Below are 19,838 nucleotides of genomic sequence, written 5' to 3' on the forward strand. Positions count from 1 at the left end.
TAATTGAGGTTAAAGATTTCACTGTTTTAAACGAAACCAAAATTTAACTCTATATATCTCGTTTCCTACTTGACAGATTTTTACGAAATATCATACAATTATAAACAAAAGATGTCTCCATATACAGGTAAAATATAAATAATACCTATCGCGTAGTTTACGAGATAATTGAGGTTAATGATTTTACTGTTTTAAATGAAACCAAACTTTAACTCTAAATATCTCGTTTCCTACTCGACAGATTTTTAAGAAATATTGTAAAGTTTTTCTTGTCTTTTATTTAAGAAAGAACTTTCCTTACACAACTAATGCCTGCCACTAGTTAATTTAATATATTATGTGGGTTTGATTAAATAATAAAACTCGCTAAAGTTGTAAGTAATAACCTGATTTATTAACACATTAACATTACTCTCATTAACATTTATTAGCAACTAACGCTATTCATAACAGTCACCATTTAAAAACAGTCACAACAGTTTACTGTTACTTACTCACTACGTAACGCAACAAAACTGTTCCACGACTGACCACTGGTCCGCACTGCACCGAATTGCACTAGTCTCTGCTACACAAACAAAGCTCTACTCACTAACTGACTAACCGCCTGACTAGCTATCTCTGAAGCACTCCGCAACACTGACTCTCTCAAACTGTCACTTCCAAAGTGTCTCTCCAAACTAACGTCTCTCCAAGACTCACTCAAAACTAACTGATTAAAACTGATTAACAACTCATTAAGAACTCCTTAAAAACTGACTTCTCCAGCTGTGTCTGCCTCCTTTTAACTGCGTGCCTCCCTCCAACTGGGACTGCCCTCCTCCAACTCTCTGAGCATAAGTTTCCACGCCCTCCTGACGTTCATTGGCTGGAGAAAACATACTGCCACCACCTCAGCTGTGAGTCGCCTCCTCCAATTCTCTGTCCACTCCCACCTGTCAATCACTGGCTGGGAAAACACATATGCCACCACCCCAACTGAGGCCTTTCTCTTAGCTGGCTTTTACACAGGTCACTAACTCCTTGAACAATCTAGCCCTTTCCTTTCTAGTTCAGGTAGAGACCGGCCCTTTTGTCTACACAGTGGTGGCCTGATACCGACTTTGGTCGCTTAACCCCTAGAACAATCTAGGCCTTTCTTCTCTGCCACAGGTAGATACCGCCCTTTTGTTTATGCAGTGGCGGCCTGTTACTGACTTTGATCGCTCAACCCCTAGAACAATCTAGGCCTTTCTTCTATGCCCAGGTCAACTTCGTTACAATATCATACAATTATAAACCAAAGATGTCTCCATATACAGGTAAAATATAAACAAATTCTATCGTGTAGTTTACGAGATAATTGAGGTTAAAATTTCACTGTTTTAAACGAAACCAAAATTTAACTCTAAATATCTCGTTTTCTACTCGACAGATTTTTACTACATTTTATACAATTATAAACATAAGATGTGTCCATATACAGGTAAAATATAAATAAAATCTATCGAGTAGTATTCCAGATATTTTAAGTTAAAGATTTCACTGTTTCAAACGAAACCAAAATTTAACTCCAAATATCTCGTTTCCTACTCGACAGATTTTTACGAAGTTTTATACAATTATAAACAAAAGATGTCTCCATATACAGGTAAAATATAAACTAAATCTATCGAGTAGTTTACGAGATAATTGAGGTTAAAGATTTCACTGTTTTAAACGAAACCAAAATTTAACTCTAAATATCTCGTTTTCTACTCGACAGATTTTTACTACATTTTATACAATTATAAACATAAGATGTGTCCATATACAGGTAAAATATAAACAAAATCTATCGAGTAGTATTCCAGATATTTGAAGTTAAAGATTTCACTGTTTCAAACGAAACCAAAATTTAACTCCAAATATCTCGTTTCCTACTCGACAGATTTTTACGAAATTTTATACAATTATAAACAAAAGATGTCTCCATATACAGGTAAAATATAAACTAAATCTATCGTGTAGTTTACGAGATAATTGAGGTTAAAGATTTCACTGTTTCTAACGAAACCAAAATTTAACTCTAAATATCTCGTTTTCTACTCGACAGATTTTTACTACATTTTATACAATTATAAACATAAGATGTGTCCATATACAGGTAAAATATAAACAAAATCTATCGAGTAGTATTCCAGATATTTGAAGTTAAAGATTTCACTGTTTCAAACGAAACCAAAATTTAACTCCAAATATCTCGTTTCCTACTCGACAGATTTTTACTACATTTTATACAATTATAAACATAAGATGTGTCCATATACAGGTAAAATATAAACAAAATCTATCGAGTAGTATTCCAGATATTTGAAGTTAAAGATTTCACTGTTTCAAACGAAACCAAAATTTAACTCCAAATATCTCGTTTCCTACTCGACAGATTTTTACGAAATTTTATACAATTATAAACAAAAGATGTCTCCATATACAGGTAAAATATAAACTAAATCTATCGTGTAGTTTACGAGATAATTGAGGTTAAAGATTTCACTGTTTCTAACGAAACCAAAATTTAACTCTAAATATCTCGTTTTCTACTCGACAGATTTTTACTACATTTTATACAATTATAAACATAAGATGTGTCCATATACAGGTAAAATATAAACAAAATCTATCGAGTAGTATTCCAGATATTTGAAGTTAAAGATTTCACTGTTTCAAACGAAACCAAAATTTAACTCTAAATATCTCGTTTTCTACTCGACAGATTTTTACTACATTTTATACAATTATAAACATAAGATGTGTCCATATACAGGTAAAATATAAACAAAATCTATCGAGTAGTATTCCAGATATTTGAAGTTAAAGATTTCACTGTTTCAAACGAAACCAAAATTTAACTCCAAATATCTCGTTTCCTACTCGACAGATTTTTACGAAATTTTATACAATTATAAACAAAAGATGTCTCCATATACAGGTAAAATATAAACTAAATCTATCGTGTAGTTTACGAGATAATTGAGGTTAAAGATTTCACTGTTTCTAACGAAACCAAAATTTAACTCTAAATATCTCGTTTCCTACTCGACAGATTTTACGAAATTTTTACGCGTACGTTTAGCGGAAATCACTTTGTCATATTCAGGAGACCCTGGAATGGGATTTTTCCAAAAGGAAAAGCCATGCCAGTGTTTTGATTTTTTTTTTCTCTTTGTAATATTTAATAATTTAAATTTATTCAAATGAAACTTATAATTTAAAATATTTCACACTAGTAAAGTTACATTTTCCTTTCTGCAATTTAAAAAGATAATAATTTTTTGTTTGCGACTAAAAAATGTTTATAATTATCATAAATTAAATGGCAATAAAAGTTGTATTACACCATTAAAGTAGTAATTATGCAAATCGTAGCAGGTACTTGATTTTTAAGCACCTCTCACCCGATCAGTATTACACGACGTACAAACAGACGTACGTATACTTTTGTGTATCAAATCGTACACACCCAGCTCGTATGCATTAATAACTTATACATATTCAAATTAGGCGGTCCATAATTGATTTTATTAAATTCTCCTCCTTTATCTTTTCAATTTATCTCCTCTCCTTTTAAACAGAACTAATTTGCATACGGCTAAAAGAACTTATTAATTAATAAAAAGAAATGAGCGTTTCTATATAAACTTCAATTAGGAACTGCTCGTTTCATTAATACACAAACTGGTTTTCCTGACTGGAAAATTTTCATTTTCTGTTTTGACGACAAATACACAAAAGACCAAGTTAATTTGTTGAAAAATTAGTGTTCATTATTTCTGGTGATTGATTCATAGTTTCAATAGGATGAAAAATTAATGCCATTTTCAGTCATTATAAACTTTATAATGCCGAGCTTTCGACCTGGGGTCTAGGTCATCTTCAGGGCTAATTGTGACATGTAATATTTTACATCATTAGAGGGTTGTTGTATCTTCTGTCTTGTCTGTTCATGGACTGAGAGTGTTGCTGTTCCAACACTCTCAGTCCATGAAGAGACAAGACAGAAGATACAACAACCCTCTAATGATATAAAACAGTATATTGTTTTATAAGGTTTTCTAGGTAAGAGGGTGAATGAGATTCCGTTTATGTGTAATGTACGATTCTATTTCTTGCATTATGATAATCGGAAAGTGCTTCTTTAATCGATTTATTTATTTGAGATTTAGGAAAACCAAAGGAAGTCGCGTTGTTTTTAATTTTCTCCCACCATTTGCAAAAGGAAGTATTATTATTGGTCAGAAAGTCGTTAATTTTAGTTTCCACCGGAAATATTAGGAGTAAGAGAAAGGAAGTAAGTATAAAAACGTAATACTTTTAAAAACAAAATAAAATAGCGTGGTCTCGTTATGAATGACTAGGAGGCGGTGAGAAGTAATAGAGTACGCACACTCCGCAAGTCTATCACTCTGTATAAGTGCATAAATGGGAGGCTCACACAATAATTTGAGCGATGTATACAATGAAACGAGGCTAAACTTCAGATTACAAAGAAAAAGAAAAATAAATAAACAAATACCGCGATGGTGGGGGGCTCGGAGAGTATAAGCAGATAAGTGATGCAACTTAAAACACAAACCAACAATGATGACGACGACGACGACACTGTCCATCCCTTCTCCGCCGTTTAAAATATATTGGTGTCAGTAAAACTCCACCTCCACCGTCATTGGAAGTGATCAAGGGAGTTTTGCCAACAAGGAGAACGAGTGGGAGCTGGTAGTTATTCAGTTTGTGTCGTGGGTTCGCTGCTGGTTGGTCTGGTTAAAAATTTTTTTTTTCTTATTTGTTTTTTGTACTTCGACTTCTTCAATCGTGTCGTTTAGTTTTTTCTTTTAAAACTATTAAACAGTTATTGTTTTGTTTTTAAATTAATTTAAATTTAAATAACGAGAAGTATTTCCTGTTTCTGAAAAACTGTTGCCACAATCACCGTCCCTTTAAGTAAGTGTTATTCTTTTTTCTTGGTTTAACCTTATTTTGGCGGCAAAGCCGGTAATTATTGTGTTGTTTGTAAATGAACCGCCAAAAAACTTAAGTTTTTCTTTCATATAAAAAGATTAAGTAAGTAATTCAGGTATTCTTCACTTAACGACTAAGTTCCCTCCACTGAATTTGTCGATTAGCGAAATATTTGTTCAAATTGCATTTGACTGATTTGACGAATTGTTTGCGTTGTTGTGTTCCTTTCTTCCTCACTCCCTCGAACTCTCTCAACAAACTCACACACACTCTAAAAATAAATAATCTTTTACGAACACTCACTGTCATTTATACAATAATATTTACCTCAAACTTAAAGACAATGTTCTAAAATCGATAGTTGACTTGGAATATTGCTTTTGCAAAAAAATACGAGGATTTTTTTTTTTTTTAAATTTCCAAACAATCTGAATGATACACACGTTTTGTCCACGTGCAAATGGATACCATTTGCAACAAATTGCAAATTAAAGGTAAAACAAAATGAAGCCCTTTTCCGAAAAAACTGTACTTCAGCTGTAATCATATGTTGTGCAGGTTTTTTTGCATCGAACATCATCCAAAATGGGACCAATGCTTTAGGATTAGAGCCATATTTTACCAATTCCTTTGATTGCCGCACACTTAATAAAGCTGCCTGGTTTGATGATGATTATGTTTCAAATGATTGCAATCGTTCTATACATTGAAATCGCTAAAAACTTGTAAGGGATTTGGCTAGATCAAGAACAACAGAGATGTTTAGCTTAGTGTGAGTAGTCTTGATTGCTAAGGTGCGTTATGGTGCCTAGGATTTTCGATTGTAAGGATTTTGTGTGGTTAAGATTGGAGCGCTTAGCAATACCCTAAGGTTCAATTCCCTACGTCCTGGGACTGGGTACGCGTGTTTTTGTTTTGTTCGTTAGTGTCAGTTTGGATCGTTGGTCGACTAGACTTTTTTATCAATCGGTAACGGAAGTTAAGTTCCTGTCGCTTGAGCGGGGTATGGGGAGGAGGAGTTTCCAGTGGTTTCAAATTTAAAATTTTACACAATTTAATCCAATTCTTAAGTAGATTTTATAAAAGTGGCGAAGCTGTGCGCTACACTGAAATGTGATATATTTACGCACGCACATTTTCAATTACTTTTGGTATTGTTTTTGGAAAAAATAAAAAAACAAAAAATCGATTCAGCTAAATATTTAATCGATATTAATGCGCAACAGCTCATACATCCATATGGTATCAAAATGGCACTTGAAAACCTAAACACCCATTCCCGCCTAGAAATACCCTTCATTGAATTTTACCGGGAAGCACGCAACATATATGAGTGGGCGTCCGTTGTAAGCATCTAAGGTAAATTGTCTAATTTGTAATTTCAGTGGTTTTTCTTTTTTCTTTTTTAGTAAAAGTGGACACATATCACATTGGCCTTGTGAAAACCACTATTTCCGCTTCAGAAAATCGGATATTTCCGGTGAAAAATTCAAAATAGGAAATCCGCACGATTAAAATACTTCCTCTTACTAAAGTAAGAGTACGAGAAAGTAAAGAAAAACAGATCTAATTACACTTTTCATTAAATTTAAAATTTAAACCAGATGTTTGTTGGGCATCACTACGATAATAAAATTGAAAATACGGTTAGCTTCCGCTGTGCGTGGTAATATTGTTGATTCTGCCTTTGGTAGTGCGCACCTTTCACACATACAATTCTCTGATCTGCTACGAACTTTCATCATTTGATTAATCAAGTCTGATTGTAGAGATTTCGACTTCACTCGTGTCTCTGTTTCGGCTCTACACTTGCTGAAATCGATATCTCTGCACCAAACTAATTAATTCTACATATGATGATGGTTGAAAGACCTAAAACCGGCCAGAGTTACCATAAACATGCTAAGACTTATAAAAATCGATGGTAGTGGAATAGAGACTTATAAATCGATACTGTAGTGGAAAATATGATGACCTAACATCGCTTAAGGTGTCCATAATTGAAATTTCCTTGAAATAACTTCCAACAAAAAATCGATGGTATTAATAAATCTATACTGTAGAGGAAAATATGGCTACACAACATCGCTTAAGGTGTCCATAATTGAATTTTCCTTGAAATAACTTGAAACAAAAAATCGATGGTATTAATAAATCGATACTGTAGAGGAAAATATGGCTACACAACATCGCTTAAGGTGTCCATAATTGAATTTTCCTTGAAATAACTTGAAACAAAAAATCGATGGTATTGATAAATCGATACTGTAGAGGAAAATATGACCACATAACATCGCTTAAGGTGTCCATAATTGAATTTTCCTTGAAATAAGAGAAAAAAATCGATGGTATTAATAAATCGATACTGTAGAGGAAAATATGACCACATAACATCGCTTAAGATGTCCATAATTGAATTTTCCTTGAAATAACTTGAAACAAAAAATCGATGGTATTAATAAATCGATACTGTAGAGGAAACTATGGCTACACAACATCGCTTAAGGTGTCCATAATTGAATTTTCCTTGAAATAAGAGAAAAAAATCGATGGTATTAATAAATCGATACTGTAGAGGAAAATATGACCACATAACATCGCTTAAGATGTCCATAATTGATTTTTTTTTTTTAAATAATTTGAAAACAAAAAGGAAACCCTTTATACCGTGATTGTGAAAACTGGACACGATTGAAGTACTGAAATTATTAAGTGGGAACTTTAGATCGTTAAGTGTAAAGTATCTGAATTAATCGATTATTAATTGAATTTCGCGAAGCTGCCACACATTTTCTGTGGCTGTCGCTTTTTTTCTTTTGTCCCCAGAACTCGTTCTGGAGTCCGGCAGAAATAAGGGGAGACGTTGAGAAGTATATATATATAGTTATAGTTATCCAGTTTGTTTTAATAAGATTTTTGTTTTTCTTTTGTTCATTGGAATTTAATTATTACCAAAGGAAGAAAATGGAGAAGAATGAAAAGTTAACGGAAGAACCGTCTGCCATCAGGCTGTTAAACGACTATGTAAGTTCCAGTTCTTCAAACTTTAAGAAAGAGAAAAAAACAAAGAATTTGTAGAAGTCTTGGAATTTGGTGGTGGTTCGACCTTGGGCTCGCTTTATTAGTAATCTGCCTACGCTTTTATGTTTATTACTATAATTCATTTAATTTAATTCGATTTTTTTTTAAATTTTATAGGTGCTAAAAATTTGTATTTACTTATAATTTTTTTTCAGACAAGGTGAATTCGTTTTTTTACATACTTTAAGACTTTCTTTAATAAAATAATAAATATTCGCCTAGAAGTTGATGAAAATTAAGAGAATTGAACTTCCGAAGTGTTAAAAAATACCGAAAGAGTACGATAACCTGCTTGTTGTCTTGTTGATTAGTAAAATTTGACTATTATCATTATTAAGTTGTATGGTCACTTTGGTCTAGTGGTCACGAATGTGGATTAGTATGTAGAAGATCACCAGTTCGAATCTCACATTTGGCTATTTTTTATTTGTTCAAAAAAAAAAAAATAGCAGTAAAAAATTAACATTCACCCCCGTCCACGAAGGAAATTAAGCCCAGCCTGAAATAATAGTAGGCTATTACTATTACTTTAATAACGTTATATGTTAATCACTAGCTGATAGAACGATGAAGGACGATTCGCTCTGAATCAACAAACTTTTAAATTTAAACATCTGTCGTATTGTCTAAACGTAGTAGCCTGTTTACTTTGCTTTGAACAATAATAAAATAATTTTGATGGACGTTGAAATTGTAGGCATATAAAGAACCTTTACAGCGGTTACAAGCTTATTAGCAAACAAGACGACTGAATGATATTAGAAAAGAATTACCAGCCCCTGTTATTTGAGCCACTGAAGAAGGTTACCGGTTACCATTGACAAGGTAGCCCCAGTAACAATAGATCAATTTTTTATTTATTTATTTTTTTCAATCGATTGAAAACGGTGGAAAGGTTCCGGACTTTGACAGTTTACTACCGGAAACCATAACGGCGTTCAGTGAATTGTAGACTCTTCGAAAATAGGGGTGCTTATTCTGCCCTCTAACTTAGCATTTCACTTTATGAGCGTTTTATGAAGAGGTTAACTCTCTTCCTCAAATTCAAAGTTTTTTTTCTAAAAATTTCTAACCTAAAAATAATTTTCTAAATTTCTTTTTACCCGAAAATCTATCCTGCAATTTTCTCTATCTATCCTTCGTATTTAGAAAACAAAAAATCATTTAAAATAATTATTCTGGCAAATAGGGAAATTCATTTTGACGAGTGTTATGTTACACTGTTTCATTAAGTGAACAACACTGACGACGAGAGTCCTTAGGTGGTTAAGGTTTTATCTCATTTGTTTATTTTACAGTTTTACCAACAGTATAATAAGCATCAAATACAGAAATGAATTACCAAATTTGGGACAAATTGGCGACAACCAGGAATGCCATTTAAATAAATAGATTTTGAAGTACGAGTATTTTGAGGTTCTCGTAAAAATGGCTGCTTGAGCGTGGAAATCTGTATTTTCTTATTAGAACATTCCCCCCTCCAAAAAAAAAAAAAAAAAATTTTTCAACTGTCTCAGCGCTCGTTTGAACTTAAACTTTAAGTGGTCCTTCATTGAATCCAAGAAGACGAGTCTGCAAATCACTTTATCCGTCCATAGCACATGTATTTATTGTATCTTCTGTTCGGTTTTGGACTTAACTTCATCGTCAGAGGTTGGTTAATAAGTTTGTTGTAGAGAATTTGACTTAAATTATGTTTCCTTCTCATACTGACGTCATTTGATTCAGTCAGCAAGTGTAGCGTTAGGCGGAAACATAGGTAAAGCCAAATTCCCTGCACCAAAGTGATTAACGAACCTCTGACAATAAACAACCTAAACAATAAATACACAAGTTACGACCGATAGAAGTCGCTAATATTGTATCCAATACTGCGGACTTGATCCCATTTCCAGATAGCCTCTGAACTGTCCAGAGTCCGTCCTCTGCAGCTACTAAACTATAACAGAATGAATACAGAATCCCCACCAGCGGACTTCCAGTCTGTCCGCGATGTGCCCCCTCCTCCACTCATCAGGATCGCTTTAAATGTGTACACATAGGCCCTATCCTCTTTCCCACGATCATACGCACCTATCAACGCCGACAACAACCGGCGGTCCCCTGCCACAGGGGGGATCTCTCACGACGCTTTAATTAATGTATCTATACAAGTCCATATCAGTATAAAAGAGCTAGTATTTTACAAATACTACCACTATAACAAATAATTCGAAAACACAGTACAAAAGTTGGTAACACTGTTGAACTAGAGAAAGTTACTACACGCTGCGACATATTCCACGTACTTGAACACAACCAATATGGAGAGAGCGAGTTAAGCCTCAAAATTTGTCAAAAAAAAAAAATCTATTTTTCACAAAACAAAATTTCAAGCCCACAATAATTCATTTCTTACTAAAATTACAATTAATCACGCTTGTAGTAGCTCCGTGGTTAGCGTACTGGTTCCCCTTTTTTCCGGAGCTTTGCGTATTCTCAGCGACAAAAATCGAAATACAAAAATTTTTGTTTTTCACAGAATCATTTCTTCCACCTTTAGCTAGAGATTAATGGATCCGATTTTTTTTTCAATTAAATCTTGATCAGTTCTTTCCTACTAGCTTGACATTGCAACTTGATATCCTGATAAAACGAAGACCCCCCCTGGAATCATCCGACTCTCATACCACGCGGGACTTGCTTGTGTAACTTATCCTTTTCTTAGCCATTAACTTATTAAGCAAATATAGCCTTCAATAATAAAAGTCTATATTTGGAACTTTTTTACTCTTGCCCTTGACAAGAGGGTGGAATTTTGCGATCGTAAAGATCTTTCAGAGTGTTCTCCGGAAATGCATATTTTGTGATTTCCACTTCCGTTCATTTACGTTGATTCGATATTTGTTGAACTACGTCTCCAAGCTGTCTTTTTATAAAACTACTCCGTTGAAAGTAATCAATAATTTAGTAAAGAAAAAAGAAGATATTTTGAAAAAAATTAAATACAAATCATCTGTAAATCTCTGCTAATTACTCAACATTTTGAAACATTATTCTTATCTTATCTGGGCGCCAAAAAAAACAAATGGAATTAATGTATTTTATATAATAAAATGACAAATAAATGAAGATAATAAAAAAATTGTTATTTTAATCGTCTGTCTTCTTTTAATTGTTTATTATTTTTATTTTTATGATTTGTTGAATCAAAAATTTACTTAGCGAATAGCGAGAGTAATATATTGTTTGGAAAAGTATTCATTTGTTGTCGACAAAGAAGATTCGTTCAATAACTGAAACAAATCTCGTTCAATAACTGAAACAAATCTCGTTCAATAACTGAAACAAAAGCCCAAAACACTCAAATTACTTCTTTTACCGCAATTTGCGTAATACAACTTCCTTAAAAAAAAATTCATGCGGAAATATTCAGTAAACTGGCACTTCCGGTAAGGTGGTTTTGTGCAAAAAAAAAAAACCAACTTATTGACCTATTCAAAATATCGGATGTAAACTTCCTACGATTGGTTGAGCTAATCACACTGACGTGGGATCTGTAAAAACTAACTTCCTCTTTTGGAACTCAGAGGACCATAGGGATTTCCGGTAACAACTCAAAATAGAAAGTCTGCAAGATCATCACTGCTTCTCGTGCCGGAAATTAGAGATTAATTAATCATTTTGGCGAAGAGGATTTGGTAAGGGTAAAAACTCGATAAATTTAAAGAAAATAATCGATGTTAATCGACTTTCGGGTGTTGAAAGATATTTGTTAACATACATACAAACTCTAACCACACTTGCATATCGTATTTCGTAACTAGAGCAAATACAAAACATTACTTCCGATGGAAATCGAATTTCTAAAATATGAATCGATTTTACTTGAAGTAGGAGTAGAAACATATAATCTAGGCAGAGCCCCTATTCTTCACGATACTGCCGGAAAAGCTCTCGTCACAGTGAAGTACCTTTTCAACAGGTACTTGTTGCAACTTGAAGATGCAAGTCTCCGCCGTCTAGAGGAATATTCAGACCAACTCAAAGCACAAGTGGAACTTTAAACTGGTGGACTTTACAAAAAGAAAGAAGTAACAATTCGTCTTTACAAAAATTTGTAGCCGGCATTAAATTTAGTTGGCTGTCGATTTGTGAATGAGTAGCTCTTTCTAAGTTAAGGAGCCCGATATTGCGCCCATAGTATTGACTTTGTGATCTTGTCTCCTTGGTAACAACACCCTACCTTCCTCTGCACGCGCGCCAATTTCTCCTTACCACCTGATACGAGGGTTACAGGTTGTTTCCAGTTCTTTTCCTTAATATGGTAGTTGGCCATCATTTGGGCCGAGAAAATGGGAAAATTATTCTTATTTAAAACATTTTTTTTCCAGAAGAATTCTTCTCAAGTTAGTGGGGGTTAAGCATCCCTCTAACGTGTCATTTAAGTTTAATAAGCAACTTCATCACCTAGTAGTATTAATACAAAATAAATACGTAAATGAAATTCCAAATTTTAGTAAATTTTCTTGGACGGAAGTTACGTAATAAATTTTGGAGGATTTTAGCGATTTTTCAAGAAAATCGACTCACTCGACTTTCTCTTTTCTTCCAACTTTGTAGTTTTTACTAATTGTTAGATGGTATGCTTAAAAATAGAGTCAGTAATAAATACTTAATTAACCAGAATAGATTATTCTAGCAGCAATACTCTATTCCAAGTTTCTGATAAGCTTCCCGTGACGTCGGTAATGGAATAAAGAAGTAGTTAGTACTGGTATTTAGAATTTGGTTTCTAGTCTGGGATGCTTTTTACTTAAAATTTGGCCCAGTGTTAGGAGACATCTTGAACGGTTATTGGATAACCAGCATCGAACGAGGCTTTAGCAGCGATGACAAAGTGGCTGCTTTCGGGATGTAGTCGCTAGGTTAGACTAATATCTTCGTCAAGTAGAGATCAGAGATGATGTTGCAGAAACCACCCGTGGTGAGCACAAAACCAGGACTTCGCAAAGAGAGAAGCCTTACCTAAAATAAATTTTCAAAATTATTTAAGGACGCGGGGAAAAATCACGTCATTCCAGAAATTTTAAACATTACAATTGAGCTGGGTATTTTGTTTGTTAGGCCGTTGACATCATTTACATTTTCTCATACACAAGAGTTACAGATGTTTTTTTTTCTCTTTTTATAAAAATATAATTGGCACTGGTGGACTGGACTTAAGTTGGCAGCAGTGCTAAAAAGAAATGATTACATATAAATTTACTTTTTGATGTAACAGTTCTGTTTCTAGACGCATAGTGTTGGTGTCATTTTTGGCACACTGTAAAATGCTCAGAATACACACATAAAGTCAACCTAATAGCTCGTAATTACGTGATAAATAGGACTATGTGGGAGCTAAAATAAATATAATATTAATAAATGTAAAATCTTCTACTCTGGTTTGTTGGGAGCAGATGTGAGATTTGGTTTTCTCTTTATTGGCCAAAAGTGACCAGCAACCATGTGTGCCCTCATAGTGGCTCATTACTTAAGAAGTATAATCGATGTGGAGGTTATGCTCTGTAATGGTTACAATTAAAATTTTATGGTTTACGATGACTATAGTGCTGCCTACTTGATCAGAGTTTCGTTTATGTGGTTATATTTTGGTTTACGTTGTGTCTCTTTCTAATTAAATGATTAAAATAAATGAATAAAAAATAGTTTAATACCAGTTCCTATGCTGACCCCGAATCGAAACATCGAATTTGAACTTATTGCGGTTATTCCGGTTTTGAATTTTACGCTGTGCCCACACTTTACCACATAAATGTGTTAAAATTTCTTTTTTAGAACTTAGGAGGCCTCGAAACGGATATCTCGGGTGATAAATCGAAAGTCTGCACCATTTCAATATCTTTTTTAGTAAGTAATGGCTATTTTTTAGGTGTGCTTCAGACCAACTATCAAATGAATTGTCGTTGGACAGGTCAGACTCGCAAAATTACTTTACTGTAAATTTCTCATATTAAAGAATAAAAAAAATCTAAGGCTTAGACCGGGAATCGAACCCAATACCATACATTACATCTTAGCTCTGCGATCCTCGCCTCTAACCGCTCGGCTATCCTAATGCCTTAGGGTACGTTCACAACGGAGCTGTGAGCATAGATGATAGCGGAGACGATAGCAGTGATGCATCAGCGCTTATAGAATAACCTAGTGCATTCTTATGTGAGCGTGCACAACGAAGCTTCGACTAGTGACTCATACGCGCTGCTATAAACGAGCATAGATGATAGAATTGAATTTTTCATTTTTCTGCTAGCTAAACTCCAGTAGCGGAGCTTCAAAATGGACGTCGAAAAATTATTTAGTGCTGTCTTTACTCATTATTTTTGGTTATTATTTTATTATTTACTTTTAAACAATATTTTGTTTTTTAAATCGTGCTTACATTTACTTTCATGTGTATTTATTTGTTTGGTTTTTTCAATCAAATCATTACTTACCTAAGAGTAATCACTAGTTTTTCTTCTATGGTTATAGGATTTCCATGACAATTTTTCCAAAGTTTTCTTAATTTTGACCTTATTTTTTCTAAAATATAGTCGAATGTGGGTGGACCCATCCTCACATATTCAAAAAAACGATCCGGATAATTTCTAAGTTCCTTATATAAATAGTGAAATTCGCCCAAAGTACTTCGTTTTTTATTTATGGGATGTACATGATATTTTCTAAAGCGTTTTTTCTTTAAAATATACATTTTTGTTGCTGGTGAACATAAAAACTCTTCTTCACTTCTCGGACATGTTGCATGTATCACAGCTCTGTTGTGCACACTAATCAGCGATTATATTTTACTCTATCAGTTATCATCTCTGCTATCATCTATACTCACAGCTCCGTTGTAAACGTACCCTTATACATCCCTCATTTAACAGAAAAGAGGAAGTAAAAGAAAAAAAAAAATCAAGTCTGCCGACAAAAAGTTAGGCTCAACTTTTTAGCCCAACTAGTGAGCTAACGCACTCCTAGTAGCGCTGCATGTTATGGGTAAAGGCATGATATTACAGGGTTAGGCGGCTTTGTGAGAGTGCTATTAGGCAGGGATTGATTATGACGTAGTTCTAAGTAAGGATTGTTATTTTTCGTCTGTACATTCCGTTAAACAAAGTCAATTTCTCTTGGTATAGTCGACTGAAAGCCTAGAAAAAATTGAAACTATATTTTAATAAATTAATCGAACATAAAAAATGATGGACAACTGAAAAATAAACAGTTCAGAATATTCTTATTTCAATGACAGTCCACACCAAATTATTTTTACTTCAGCCCTGAAGTACACGGCTATAAAAAGAACTTTATAAATTATACACTCAAAAACTTTTCGTTTTATATTTTGTATCTACCGTTGGCCCAAGAGTTTGTTTTTTTTTAAAGTATATAAGTAGGTAACTGATTCAAAGGAAAAAAATACCGGCCGCTAGACAGGTTTTTAAATTTAATAAAGTAGTAAATATAACCTGCAACAGAGTGAGAGGGAGGTTATCCGAGCTCCAATTACGTTGCGGAGGCGGTAACGAGACAAGCTGAGAGCCAACTGGGAAGCTTCTCACCGCTCAATGAATTATATTCATAAACTAAAACCAAACTTAACTAAACCGAACTTTAGAAAATAAGACGTTATTTTAATTACCAGGTTGTTTATTGTAATCAGCAGCTAATTAATAATAATGCTTTATTAATAAAATAATATATACAAAAGTAAAAGTAATTCAACACATTTTACGGCATGGTAGAACCGTCTGCCGGAACAATCAGCTGATTATAATAAATTTACACGAGACAATACAGTTCATAGGTTAACCAAGCACTGTATCACACTATTTTGTAGGCTTTCCACTGTTTATTGTGCAGGCTTGCCAACTGTAGAAAATATTAATCAGAATATTTACCATTTTACTGAATAAAGTTTACAGTATTTTAAAAATTCCCTCACATACCATTCTTATCATTTTTTTAAATTAAACTTTCAATAATGATTACAAAAATTGTAAATCTACTAATTTTACAGGATTTTTTATTATTTTATATGCGCATGCGCATACCATTTTACTAAGAACCACTTCTTTTTCAAGAAACGAATATTTCTGGTGACAATTTGAAAGAGGAAGTTTAACAAGATTGCCAATACTTTGCTTCGTAAGAGATAGTAAATGAACGGTCCTCTATTTCGTTGCACCCTGCCAAATTATAATCAGCTGATAAGAACGATCACTCTTCGGGAGGGGGCAAATTCAAGGACAAATTTTTCTTTTTTGCGACATTTAAAAGTCAATTGCATTGGTTAGATAATAGAAAGAATGTGGAAAAAGCAATTTGAAAAAGAATTTGTTTTTTATCTCTTTAGCTGAAGAGGAGATTGAAATATTTCGAATTCTTAATCCAACTTAATAGCTTACACATGCGCGGGAACTAGCTGTTTTCTGTAAGGTTAAATTTTTGCATTCCCTTCCAGAACTCTACCGTGGATGAGTGATGCTATTGGGTGAGGACGAAAACAATAAAACCGTATCTATGTTTTGGCGGTAACATTTCTAAGAGGAAGTGCCGAATTCAAACTCGTGTTTGCACAGGAAGTTCCCTTAAAATATAAAGGACCCTTTTTAAAAAATTTTCTTTCATAATTTGTGTTTTTTTTTTATTAAAGAATATACAAATATTTTGTGAATATGTAAATGTTAGTGGATAAGATTAGTTGGCCTGAATAAGTGGCTGGCAGCACATCTTGATTCAACCTTGGGGTTATGTGTTAAAAAGATTTTTTAGAGTAAAAGAATTAGAATTTTAAAAAAAGGAACACGTTCTCAACTGGACAAAAACCCATTTTGACAGAAAAATCGACATTACGTGCTCTTAACATTGTCGAAATAAACAACAAATAATAAAATTTAAATAACTGCAATAAACAAGAATAAATAATAGATAAAAAAAATAAATAAATAACAAGAACAAGTTATGCTATACTAATTGAATGGTAAATAGTTAAGCGAACTGTGATGACAACTATAGTAGTTTTATCCAGCTAGAAATTCATTAATAATTCATGAAGCGTCACTTCACACTTGAGATGTGTTCATTTCAGGCGGAGATTGCTGCTTCTTACATTATGCAGAACTCCTATCAAATTATAGCTCGCTTTGTGATTTTTATTCGTTTTAATTTACTTACCAAAAAAAAAAACACCATTTCATCAATATACATGATGAGCTAACTTAGCCAGATTTCTGTCTTCAAACCAAGTTGTCTCCAGGTTCATAGCTTCTGGAAAAGAAAAAGGAGAACAAGAATTTAAAGTGAGCAATACAAAAAGTAAAACTATGGGAAATCTGGTGAGAAAAACGCACACTACTTGTTCCAGTTTTAGCTGGAATAATGTTCCTTCTAATCCAGGATTAGAAGCGCTTTAACAATGTATAATTGCCAGGACGATGTATGGGAATATTACTGCGACCAGTCACTGAGCTGCGCTAGTGATTAAAGTTTTTATTGCTACCTGTATAGTACATAAATCCCGGCAAAGTGTAGATAGATAGATGGTCATTTCAATTGCATGATGCAGAAACTGCCTGGCATTCAGATCTCAACTGTAGATCTACAAGAAGAGGGAAATCAGCCAGTTTGACGTCTTACGTGTACACTTTTGTTTTCATTAATTCGATTGAGGTGTTCTTGAAAGAATTTTGGAGAGGTTTCAGAAGAGTAGGCACAGAGGATGGCGGTATTTCACCATAATTAGTGATTAAAGGGTTATGATGAGTTGGAATAACCGCGGAATATGCTGTAAAGGTTGGCACCAAGCAACTAGTTTTCAAAATTCTCTTAATTATGAATTACGGTAAATCTATTGTATAAAAATTACAAATAAATATATTCTGGAATAACTGAGGGATATGACTCTAACCTATCTGCATAGGCCTTCATTAAAACTTAAAAGTAATCATAATACTTAATGGTTCCCGCCAGAATGTTTATGGTGTTCATTGAGCGAGTTTAGCTGTACAAGGACGAATGTACGCGCCATGGCGAATAACAGTGCAATGCTTCCCATTCATGGGGAAGGCTGCAACACAATGCCTGCGAGACCCAGTACAACAGGTGATCAGTTTACACAGTGCTGCCACCTGTGCGCAAACACTGGTACTCTACCGAGTTTATAGTTCGTGATAATGCCATCAGTGGGTGAATAGCACCAATACTGGAGGGGCGAGAAGGGGGTTTTTCTATTGTTATTTAATTTTTTGATGATCTAGTTTATTCAAATTTTGTTAGTTTCATTTTTATGAATAATGTGAGTTTTGAGGACCTGAAATATCGATCTATTGAATGTACTTATCAAATTGAAACTTCCAAACCAAAGTTCGCCCTTTCGCAGCACACTAAAGCTAAATATCGCTGAATAGATCTATGTTATATGTTTTTTCTGATCGGTATCGGATTTTCATCCATCAGCAGAGGTAAATTGGTGTATAGAATTCAATTTCACATTTGTTTCTGCACACTCTTCACTACGCATAATCATCGATGTCACCAAATCCATAAAGTGGAATGTTGCCCACATAAAAATTTATCCAAAGGTGTATAAAAATAAATCATAACGTTAACAATCTGAACAATTTACTTTAAAATCTTGAGCAGCATAACCTGCGACAGTAGTAACCTACAGTTCGAATGATCATGCTGTGCGATCAGCTGTGCAACGAGTTGTGCTTGAAAGTGTAATGTCAGAAAAATTAATTGTTTATTTCATCAATTGCATAATATTGACTCGTTAACTCAATAAAACAAATTCTGTAATTTTCAATGTTAAAGTGGGGGACCATTACAAAGCTATCGTTGGACACTATTTTTTGCGCTTCATAAAAATTGTAGCTGTAAACATGGATATTGTACTTTTCCTCACTTAAGGTACCTCATTACGGATATTTCTGGTGAAAATGGAAAATCTTTGTATGAAAATTACCAAACATATTGTAGTTTTAATAACTAACTTTTCCTAATTTTTTTTAGACAAATTTTGTTCAGAGTTTTAAGAAAATGGAAAGTTAGAACTTTGTGGATAGAATTAAAATTAAGTTATCTGTGTTTTCAAACCAGATTTTCTCAATAAGACTGGACAGCCATACTCCTAGCGAATATCGCCATGAATGCTTAGTAACAGATTGTTGGCAAATTAAGTAAATAAAGTCTAGATCTTGGCGGAAGTAAGATGCTAATGTAAGGATCGCTATTGTGTAGAAGTAAAGCGAATGAAGGTCACGAAGCGATGTTGCAGTCCCTGCTGGGGAGTCTGGGTACATGGTGAATGCCCTAGTTGGCGAGAGTAGATGATAATTCCCATTAAATTGGCAGCTGTTTGTTCATTCCAATGGGACCTAGCCGAGCCTTATTTAATTCAATTACTGCTGCTGTGGCAATCGGGCTTTCTCGCCAATTTATTGACAAGGATTTTCTACTTTCTTTTAGTAGAGAAACGGACGGTTCTCTGAGTCCCCCACAAAAAGTGGTCTTTACAAATTGGACTGTGTATATGTGCGCCGAAACTCAAAAAAAAGAAAAACCTTAGAAAGTTAAAATTTGGAATTTCACTTAAGAACTCACCGAGGATGTCACAATAAGTGATTTTGGTGAAAATTGCACGACTGGTTGTACAACTTAAGGGAAGAGAAATGGACAATTTGATTTCCACAAGGGAAAGATATTTCTCTTTGTTTCGGAAAAGCCTACCACTGTTGGCCTTCAACTTC

General features: G+C 33.9%; 2 protein-coding genes across 3 annotated transcripts in view; one reads left to right on the plus strand and one right to left on the minus strand.

The window, feature by feature from the left end:
* LOC141447584 (uncharacterized) overlaps window positions 1–19,838 on the minus strand; it is a 101,210-nt gene that overhangs the window by 55,486 nt on the left and 25,886 nt on the right. The window contains exon 3 of the mRNA XM_074115287.1: window positions 17,263–17,355. Coding sequence (XP_073971388.1) covers window positions 17,263–17,295 — 33 coding nt within the window. The 5' untranslated portion in view covers window positions 17,296–17,355. The remainder of the gene's footprint in view (window positions 1–17,262; window positions 17,356–19,838) is intronic.
* Eaat1 (Excitatory amino acid transporter 1) overlaps window positions 4,700–19,838 on the plus strand; it is a 37,780-nt gene continuing 22,641 nt past the window's right edge. The window contains exons 1-2 of one of the 2 annotated variants that reach the window (XM_074115275.1): window positions 4,700–4,959; window positions 7,935–8,001. In XM_074115275.1, coding sequence (XP_073971376.1) covers window positions 7,942–8,001 — 60 coding nt within the window. In that variant the 5' untranslated portion in view covers window positions 4,700–4,959; window positions 7,935–7,941. The remainder of the gene's footprint in view (window positions 4,960–7,934; window positions 8,002–19,838) is intronic. The other variant, XM_074115276.1, reaches the window with a different exon arrangement.

This window comes from Rhodnius prolixus, unplaced genomic scaffold (assembly GCF_049639745.1).
Source record: "Rhodnius prolixus isolate KJV_2025 unplaced genomic scaffold, Rpr scaffold_7, whole genome shotgun sequence".
Lineage (NCBI taxonomy): Eukaryota > Metazoa > Arthropoda > Insecta > Hemiptera > Reduviidae > Rhodnius > Rhodnius prolixus.